The sequence below is a fragment of the Chaetura pelagica genome, unplaced genomic scaffold (genome assembly GCF_000747805.2).
Source record: "Chaetura pelagica isolate M959 unplaced genomic scaffold, ChaPel_1.0 scaffold109, whole genome shotgun sequence".
Lineage (NCBI taxonomy): Eukaryota > Metazoa > Chordata > Aves > Apodiformes > Apodidae > Chaetura > Chaetura pelagica.
Window position 1 is genome coordinate 901,562 of NW_009970725.1, and position 10,507 is coordinate 912,068.

The window sequence follows — 10,507 nt, forward strand, 5'->3', positions numbered from 1 at the left end:
ATCTTCCCAGCAAGCTGCATTTGACCTAGTTCAACTTGCTTTGCCAACTTAGAGCTTCAGAGCACTCTTACCCGCCCTGATTAAACCAACTACAGCATCATCATTTTGACTGCAAGCTCCCCATGAATGCTGCCTCACCAACACACCTAGTTGGTTTTGTTGAGGTTACTACCCATCATGTAATACTTTATGCAAACTTAAATTGTATTGGTAATGCTTTGGGGCTCATCTGCTAGAATTCAGCTGAGATAACCAGCATGTTAAGCAGTTGCAGCCGCTGCCTGGGCTGTGTCTTAAGATAGTGATACATAGAAGGGCTTCTTCTTTACTTGGTCGTTCAGTGTTGTGCTTCAGAAGGCAAAAGTGCTTTGATTTATGGTCTCAAGTTTTTCTTGTTTGCTTTTTTGTCCTGACATGTTGAATAGTATTTAGGGTTTTGGAAGATGATGGAAACTGTTCATAGCTATTGTTAACTTACCACATATCGGGGCTTGTCCTGTGGTGCTGCGTAATGAAAAATATCATCATTATTTGTTAATCGTGTGAATGCAGTAAGGAGAGAACATGCCTCCTGCCAAGTGCATTCAGGAAACAATTAAATTGATCTCCTAAATTCTGCCTTGTTATTTCCATTTTCTTTTTTCGAAGAAAGTCCCCATTTTGTGCTTTTCATAAGGCTGGGATTAGGCAAAGAGTAGGTTTTAGAAAGGCTACAGTGAATATCATTGAACTATGCCTGTCTGGTTTTTCCCTTCTAGGGGCATTTCTTTTCTTTCTGTTCCCCATGTGTCCTTTTCCTACCTATATGTGTTGGTTCCTTTAAATAAATGTGCAGAAAAAGATAAAATTCAATGAACATCCACTATAAACACCAAGTTTAATATAGTGGAATTGCAGTCACTCTTGTAATTTAAAATAAAAAAGTTATTGTAGTAACAGATTTACACACAAGATTATGTGGATTCAGCTTTCTTCCCAGTACTTCCTGTGATTACTGGTTTGGAGATACGACCAGAAATCAATTGTCATGCTTTGGGGATACTATAAATGAACATGGTTTATTAGTGGATAGAGCTGCTGCTTTTCTTTTAACAGTCTGAAATAGTGCTGTATGAGAATGGAATAGTTCCAGGTTCTTTCCTTTGTCAATTAAATGTATGCATATCTGTAACAGAAACCTGACAGGGTCTGTCAGATAATGAGATAATTTAGTATGTACAAAACCAAGCTGGTTGATGCTGCCATCCTGTCAGGTGCAGACGGTGAAGGGTTTTTACATCTCCCTACAGTGGGAAGAGAAGAATACGTGAGACTTCTGCGTTATTTTGGAATTTAAATACCTAGATTCTTCTTCCTCTTAAGTAAATAATTTAACTTCATAAACATCAACAATATGAACTTAAAAATGCTTTCAGCAGACTCTAGTAGTAAAATAACTATTCTTCAGCAGAAGATTTTTATAGGCAGCATTATTTCAACCATTACCTTGAGATTGCCATTCCAATTCCCATTAGTGTGCCGTATATACATTAAATATACCAAGCCAAGTGAGGTGTGAGCTAGGTACAATATGTGAAACTTTGTCTGGTGTAACCCAGATCTCAACAGTGCTGTTTTTACTTAGGTTACAGTGTAGAAGGGGCATCTGGTTTGGTTCTCTAGAAAATTCAAACACTCCACTTAAAAATAAGATTTAGTTTTTGTGCTCAGTTGGCATTTGTACTTCAGACATATGTGGTAACAGATTTGCATCTGAGTTGTGTGCTGCGTTTGAAAAAAATACTGCATTTTTTGAACAACAACTTTTCATTCTCTTCATTTTCTTTTTGCAAAGTAACACTGAATTTGATCGGAAATTGTATTTAGCTGATTGTGTCAGAGTCTTGTGCGGATTTAAATAATTCAGTCTGTAGTAAAACTTGCCTGAGTTATTTTCAGGTAAATATCTGATTAAATCTAAATTCCCTGTGGATTGGTGTAGCCCAGAGTTCCGTTTGTTTTAAAATAAATACATGTAAGAAAAAAATTTCTATGCTTCAACAGATTTTTCAGATAAGGACCGAAGCAAGTTCTTATAAATAGCAGAGTTCATAAATCGTGGGTAGGAGTCTCTGTGCATTAAAGTATAAATCTGAAGCTGTGCGTCATCAAAGGTGTGTTGTGAGGGTTCCAGCATATTTCGGTTAATAACTTCTCTTACTCTGGAGTCCAGACTGACCTGCATATTAAAACAAAATCACATAAATAATATTAGTGGTGAATAGGACATGTGGGTTATTAGGTTTGTTTTAGTGGTTGAACAAGCAGCCTCTTCTCACCATTTGAGCTACTGTCCTTCACGAGTATAAAAAGTCATAAGTAGGCAAAAAATTACTGTTGAAATTTAGAAGCGTGGACAGAATAATGTTCTCACTGAGGTGACCTTACTTTGAGCAAGGCTGCCTGCAGTCCAGTTACTACTGAAACCTGAGACTGGCAGACTATTTCCAGACCAACTTCCTGCTCCCTAGTAGAGAGGATTTGTAATTTTTTGTGGCAGTTTGTTTCCTTGGGAGTCAGTGCTGTTGTAGAGAGACCAAATTTGGGGTAAGCAGTATGACGCAGACGGAAACTGTAACCTGAGAAGCTGTTGCTTAATCAAATTCCTGTGAAAAAGCAGAGTGAATTGATGTGAACCACAGGTACCGCTACAGAACGATTTCATACAGCATACAAGTAATGTTGCCAGTTCTCTCCTGCAAGGCTCTAGTGTCTGTGGGAAGATAGTAGTATTATTGGAGTAGACTGACTAGATTTAAACAGCATTTTTGTAAGTACGTAAGTACAGCTTGCACTGCAAACGATTGAGTTTTGCAAGGATATTGGAAGGTTTAAAATTTGAGCCTACTTGGCAAGATTATATTCAAACTGAACTGAAGTGTGTTCGGGAGTTGACATATTTGCTAGCAGCAAAGTGACAAGTAGTTTTGAAAATTTTCAGGAAGTCAGCATGTTTTATGCCATATTCTGTCAACTGCTCTTTGAGCAATTTGTGCTTTGCAAATAACACTATTTGTGGTTACTGTGCTTTTGGAGAGGTGCACACACATCCTTCCCAGTGCAAAGGAAAAAGAAACTGATTTGTCCAACAAATAAAATTTAAGTTGGGCAAGGATAAAGTGATCATCTGTATATTTGTCTCAAACTAAAGACTTCACATCAGCATGCCAGGCTAGTATAGGAGGAGCTTTCTTGCAGCCAGTGAAAGTAGTTTTGACCATCTCACCTCCACGATGGGTCTGCCTTTTTTCCCCATAATCTCTACTTGTTGGCAATGGAATGTGGGAGAAGAAATTCTCCCTGAGTATTTTTGTAGCTTTAAATGCATGTTTGAAGTAACTGTGAAAAGCAACATCAAAGCATATCTTGGGGAAAGTTATATACCTCTTTTGGAGAAAGGATAGAAATGTAATCTTCATAAATTAGCCTTGCTTTTTCTTCAATTACACTTTTGTTGGATTCTTGTTTTAGTTCCTCACAGGCCATCCAGAAGAGCATGTTCTCTTCACTGAATTCTGTTCGCAGAAATTCACGAAAAGCATTTCTGCCAGCTGGAGTAAGCATCAGCTTGTCAAATGATTGAGCCCAGGCATTTACTTCTTCAAGGGTAGGAGCAGGGCTTGAGGAGGAAGAAGAGGACAAGAAAAGAGAAATTAATTCTACTCAAGCTGTTTGCAGCTGGCAGGAGGCACCTGCCATCATGATGGAACAAAAATTGCAAGGTTCATGGGGCTCTAGTTCCTCTACTCAAGTGCAAACTCAACTAAACATATTTATAAGATGCTTTTTGAAAGCCTGTTTATCAAAAGTTTAGATGCAAATGATGTACTTTTATACAGAAATTGCAGTTTATTACTCAAAGTAGTGGCAACAGCTAAGCATTTTTTCTGTACCTAATAGTCATTTTTAAATCATTTTTAAAAATTGAATGAAAATATGTAGAAAGAAGCAATAATTCAAATCCATAGAAGGTACCCTCCTGTCTATTACAATTCTGCAGGTGCTCCTACCTGTTTGAGCAATTCTGAAGAGACAGTTGTCTGACTCTTATTATTTTGGTAACTGCACTGCCCCTTGGCTTTATTATTTAATTTCTGGGTGGGAACAGGATGTATTTAAAAATTACTTCAGAAAAAAATGAGTATGGTTTGCTGGGCTTGTTTTATGCTTGGCAGAACACTTGGTAAAGACTGTACCTTTCCTCGCAGTTTGGAATACCCTCTGCTTGGAGTTCATGAGATGTTCTCCTTCCTCTCTCTTCATCTTGATTTCTGACAGTAAGACTGCAAGGTAGCAAGTAAAATTTTGGTCAGCTTTTTAAAGGAACAGGCTGAATGTGCACCAGATGCTTTTTCTCATATATTTAAAAAAATCAGTTGAAAGGACAAGCCAACAGTAGCCACATTATGCATAGCTATACTCTGACATTACATTTATAGTTGTATTAATCTGCAAACACTAATGTAGCTGAATGCTGTTCATTATTGTATAGGCTTTCTATACAGGGATCACAGATCCATAGAATAGGTCAAGTTGGAAGGAACCCATAAGCAACAGGGAGTCCATTTCTCTTTATATATGTGTACACAAGTATGTGTGTATATATGTATCTATGGGATATATAGGTATACACATGTATACATGAGTACCTTTTATCAAATACCAAATCTGTTCTCTCCTGACACTCATTATACTGTGCATGCCTGATGAAGCATTTTTACTTAACTTTGACTAGATGCACTGTTTTTACGTGAGGTAGATTTCAGGGTTGCCTGTTCTGGGTTTTGGATTTGATGTTTCTTGCATTTTTTCCTTATTGGCTCTTTTTTATATCCATAGGGTGGGATGAAGGCCAAGACTGGTTTAGAACGGTCTTGTTTGTAGCATTAAAGAAAAACAAAAGTTTGCTGCAATCATTAGTGATCACAAAGAGTTTTTTATGTCCCATGGAAGGGTCCCTGTCAACTGCTGCTTTCATCAAATGTTAGCTTAAATAAATCCAGGTTTTAAAAATTCCTTTTGGAGTTGATTGTTTCTCATTTGCGACTGGATTTCAGAATATACAGGGATCTACTTGAGAGAGTCCAACGATGGCCTTTGAGGATGATTAAGGGACTGGAACACCTGCTTTATAAGGAAAGGCTGAGAGACCTGGGGCTTTTCAGTCTAGAGAGGAGAAGACTGAGAGAGGATCTAATCAATGTCTATAAATACATGAGGGCTGGACATCAAAAAGGCAGGGACAACCTCTTTTCACTTGTGCCCTGTGATAGGGCAAGGGGAAAGGGATTCAAACTTGGGCACAGCAAGTTCCACCTAACATGAGGAAGAACTTCTTTACTGTGAGGAGTACAGAGCACTGGAACAGGCTCCCCAGAGAAGTTGTGGAGTCTCCATCTCTGGAGACTTTCAAGACCTGTCTAGATGCCTTTCTGAGTGATCTGACCTAGTTTTTATGATCCTGCTCTGGCAGGGGGTTGGACTTGATGCTCTTTGGAGGTCCCTTCCAACCCCTAACACTCTGATTCTGTGAATATACATATTTCTTTTCAGGTAATGGGGACTATGTTCCAGTTCATAAGCTATCATAGTTTAGTGAGAAATGCATGTGGATACACACACACACACATATTCATATAATCTGTAAATATGCTTAAAATTTGTCAAGAAGAAAAGGTGCTGGTGAATTGTAATCTGTAGTTTATATGAAATGGGTCCTCTAGCTGAAATAAAGCAATACAATTGTTGTAACTTCTAGGAAAATATAAGATGTAATGTCTTGATTTGTGTTTTACCTTTCTTTAATGCTGATGATGTAACAGTTCTGTTATCCTAATCCCTATGAATCTCACATCTCTAGTAAGGCTTTTTCTTAAGCCAGTTGATTTTTCTGTCCTTTCCGCCTTCTAAACTCATGGCTTTTTTCTTATCTGCAGCCTTACTATTTACTGGTTATCTCTTTCTCTTGTTTCTTTGCTAATCAAAAATCTGCAGGGACCTTCTTTTCTCTTTGCTAAGGCAGAGGTAGGGAAGCTTTCCTATTGCTAAGATGGAGAGCAGTTGTTGCAAACACATCTTTTTCTGCAACATCTGAACCCATACATTCAAACCAATTAACTATTTCAATTTATCTTTTCAGGGGAAAAAAAACCCCACACTAAACTAAGTAATGTTAGTTGTCTGTTTTGGGGTGTATAGGTCCCAAGCCTTTACTACCCTTTTTACCAGTGATTCTGATCTTTTTTTAAGTATGAAAAGTGATGTATTATGTATTCCTCACATGCAGATGAGAAGTTATATGCTTGTCAGGGTTATTTTTGGATTGAGGGGAACCAACAGAGTGAACAGATAGATTTACAGTCTTAATAGGATAATGCACGAAAGGGGAAAAAGACAAAAGAAATAACAAAAGCTTCCTTAAGAGAACATGCTGTGCCTCAGAAAATGACTTGCAGGCAGGCTGTCTCCCAAGAAATAGAGAGGTAAACAAAAAAAAAGAGACTAGTGCAATACTGCATCTTCTCAGGATATGGAAGAGTAACAGGCTGGAGGCTTGAGTTTTGGCTGTAGAAATGAACACAAGCTCTGAGCATCCGGCTGAGAGACTCATTTTGCCATTTCTTCATTCTAAATCTACTATTAAGAGTATGCTGAATACTGGATGTTCAGCAACTCAGCTGCATGACTCACAGAGACTTATTTTTATTCCTATTCATATTTTTTCTGTTCAAAGCACTTGAGCTATTTTGAGGAAAGGCTCCATGAATAGGGAATATAAATAGCTTAATTACAGTTTGTTTTGCATTTCTTGCTACTAGAAAACAATTGTTCTCAAAAAAATCAGAAATTATTTTAAAGCTAGATCAAGCCGCTCTGTTTTGGAGCCTGTACTGGTTGCACAGATTATTCTGAAATGCAAATAGCAATTTTAAGCATTGTGAAATGTGGGTACTTTCACACACCTTATTGAGTAAATTGCTTCCTGTGGATTGTTTGAATAAGTAAGAAAATGAGAATCCTGGAAAACACCAGGTAAAATGGCAAAAAAAGCACTTGATCAACAATTTAAAAGATAAAATGTAAATTTTCTTTACTCCTAGTGCTTTATTTTTTCCTTTTATGGAAAGATGTGTCTATGTAATATGCAGCTCTAGATCAAGCCACTTGGGATTGCACTGAGGGGCTGTTCAGAAGACACTGGAATTTGTATGGCGATGCATTAACATAGATGCCATTCTGCAAGATTGCAGTCTGATCCCATACAAGCACAGCACTAACGGCCTCTTTAAACTCTACCGCTAAGCACTTGCTGAAAAGCTTGGTACGATCAAAGCCAGAGTACTTGGCATCTCATCCAAGCAGCCTTTTGTCCTTACAAAATACTCTCTGTTGGCCTAAGAGAGAGCAGAACTGGGGATCTCGGCTTCTGATGAGCTGAGCACCAATAGCAAAGAAATTATCAGCCTGCTCTTCTTTTGCCTTCTAGTGGTGTTCTCCAAAGCATTTGCTACTGGCTGCTGTTGGAAAAAAATATTGGTGCAATAGATTTCTAGCCTGGGCTATGAGGTTATTTATGGCTTCTTCCCTTCACCTCAGTGCCAAGTTTCCTCGCTTTGAAGTATTTCTATGGTGGATAGTGCATTTGTAAGAAGCACTCAGCTTGCAGTTAGTGTTTTGCTTGAACTCCTATAGCTGTGAAATACTTTTTTTTTTTTTCTTTTTCTGTATTTCAATGCAAGTTCTGGTCTCGCCCGTTCATTAACACTTGGCCCCAGACAGATATAGGACTTTTGAGTGTGTGAAGCTTTACTTCAGTTTTGAATGAAATCACTTGAATCTGGAGGAGCTGGGAAAAGAGAAAAGGTGAATGCATCATTAGTTTAAGCAACCAAGTGATTTCTCTTCCTCTTTTGCTTTGGTTCTCTGATAAATTTTCCTCCTTAACACCTTGTAATGGGAGTTCTGAATTATCTTCCACTTAACTCTTCATCTTCAGTAAATACCCACAGTGTTTAAAGTCTCTGATCCTAAGGATTAAATTAATAAGAGTTGCAGGCAGCACTGATTAATGGCAACAGATCAGTTGCCCTCAAAACAAAAGGCCAATGCTGAGCACCTGGTTATTCTTTCTGACCTACACCTTCTTCCACCTACTCTTAAATTTGAAGCTGTGACACATGCTGGTATTGCTTTCAGTTTTTAGAGAAAACTCTAGTGAAGCTCAAGGCTGAGGAGTGTATGAAGCAGACCTTCCATACAACAAAAGTACAACAGAGATACCATAGGGAGATTTAAAAAAACCAACAACATCCAAACACAACCTGTTAACTTCAATGGTAGGGGGGAAAAAAAAGTGTGAACTGGAGTAGAAGGTTGTGTCTCGTACTAGAGCACAGTCATCTCAGTCCCAGATTTGCGGAATTAAACAGGTGGCTTTTTTGGCTTATGTTGCCCTATAAAATGACTATTGCCTCCCTCTCCTGCAATTCTGTTCCCCAGAGGCTTGAATGAGAGGGGTTACCATGAGCAGCTGCAGCAGCAGCACCAACAAAAGCAGCAGGCATTGGACCCTCGGTTTCCTGTGCTGTGCTGAGCCTGTGCAGCTCCTGGGGTCTCCTGGGTCGTAGACATCTGCCGTTTGCGCATCTCCATCCGCTCTGATCCCATGGGCTGCAAAACAGCAAGAGAAGGTGGAAGTGAGAAACATTTCTCTCTCTCTCTCTTTTTTTTTTTTTTTTTTTTCTTTCCCCCTTTGGTTTGCTTTAAAAGTCTCAGCAAGAACTGCTGAAGGCCACAGCTCCAATGGAACTGAAAAGCTAAATGCGTCATTTTTCCCCACAGAAGCTCTTAGAGGTGTTGAATGCATTGGAAGTTTCACTCATTTTACTTGAGTGCTGTGGTGGAAGGCAAAGGGCTAATGAATTCTGCACATGGGTGCAAGTACAAAGAGAAGAGAGAGGTGATGCAGAGAGCAAAAGGTGGAAGCAAGTCTCAGCAAGCTGCAGCTTTTAGCACAGTGGTATATAAGCTTAGGAGTTGAAAAGGGTTTCCTGAGGTTTTGATTTCAAGGCCAGTCCTAAAGAAAGTGGTGCAGAATAGAGGTAGTTAAAGCCTCTTATTTTTTTCTTTTTCCCCTCTTCTTTCTTTCCTTGCTGCCTTTCTCTTGATTGGCCAGTGTGCACAGGCTTAGGGATGCTTGAGTGAGACATCTGAGCTCTCCTGAAAATCTGGCCTTCAGTGAGTATTAAAAACATGTCAAACCTGCTCGTAGCAGGTTTCGAACCTGCCCTGTAGCAAGTGGGAAGGGTCAATACCTGTCCATTATAGGTCTAACTGCCACAGTTTTTAAAAATGTTTTTTTTTCTTAAGAAAGAATCAAGGACTTCTATGAAGATAAGGAATTGCTAAGGGAGAAAACACATAATGGGACATTAATACTAAACATGCTGTGTTTTGCCTTCCCCAACTGAAAGCAGTATGAAACAAATTTTCATGGACACAGTGGTTGTGGTTTTTGCATTGCTCTAGGAAACCTTTTTGGGGCCTGAATTCTGCTGATTGTGCAGGGAAGTGGTGCTAATGAAGTGACAAGTTCCCTTGAAGTCCCTGTCCCTTTTTGACCTGTCGCTCTCTGAGCTTCAAACTTGATCTGCAGCACTTAATAATGCTGTCTCTATCATGCTGAAGGTTGTGCCATAGCTAAGTGACAGATGTCTTTTATAGATGAAGTACTAGCTTGTACAAAGATGAGTATGTCTGTCTTCATTTTGATTGTATATGATTTTTTAATACATAACTAGTCATCTTGCTGTGTCATAAGAACCCTTTGTGTGTACGTTTTTTTCAGGTTGCTAAGCCTTTTGAGGCCATGAAAACTGTGGTGGAGTTAAAATTAGCTGCTACCAAATTTGAGGTTTTTTAATTGATAACTGAATACTAGACTTGAAACATAATCTGATGAACTGAATATCAGAGGGTTAAAAGTTGCCTTCCTTTCTGAAATGTTCAGCCAGGTTTAGGAAATGCTGCTGTTGTAACTTGAGGGAGAATGCACAGACGTTATCACAGACTCAACAGAAGTGTCAGGAGAAGAAAGATTATTTTAGCAGAGTGCAGCATTACATTCTGTTGGCTTTTTTTAATACCGAATTTGTTTCTCTCTTATAGAGAGAATAGCTTTTGTTTTTGAGAACCACCCACTCTCCCAAGAGAAAAATGAATGAGCAGCAGATGCACCTGTTTTGCAGGAGCAGTAAAATGTAAGAACAATAATGCAGATAGAAATGGTAACTGATTTTGTAACTCTGTAGACCTAACTGACAAACAATGCCTAAATGCCCATAAATAAAAAATCAGTAAAATAACATAGCTTTCAAAACCCCCACAACCTTTCTTGTTTCAAAATGAGGAAGAATAAATGTGTAATGTAGAATACATTTGTAGATCCACTTCTTTCCTTTAGAGTTTC

General features: G+C 38.7%; 1 protein-coding gene across 1 annotated transcript; it reads right to left on the bottom strand.

Annotated features, from left to right (window-relative positions):
- Positions 1-1,307: 1,307 nt before the first annotated feature.
- RGS20 (regulator of G-protein signaling 20) lies at positions 1,308-8,730 on the bottom strand. Its single transcript, XM_010006804.1, has 4 exons — positions 8,561-8,730; positions 4,236-4,322; positions 3,424-3,658; positions 1,308-2,218 (listed from the first exon to the last, which is right to left on the bottom strand). Exons 1-4 carry the CDS (start codon positions 8,704-8,706, stop codon positions 2,030-2,032), a joined length of 657 nt encoding a protein of 218 aa, XP_010005106.1. The 5' UTR covers positions 8,707-8,730; the 3' UTR covers positions 1,308-2,029.
- Positions 8,731-10,507: the final 1,777 nt, after the last annotated feature.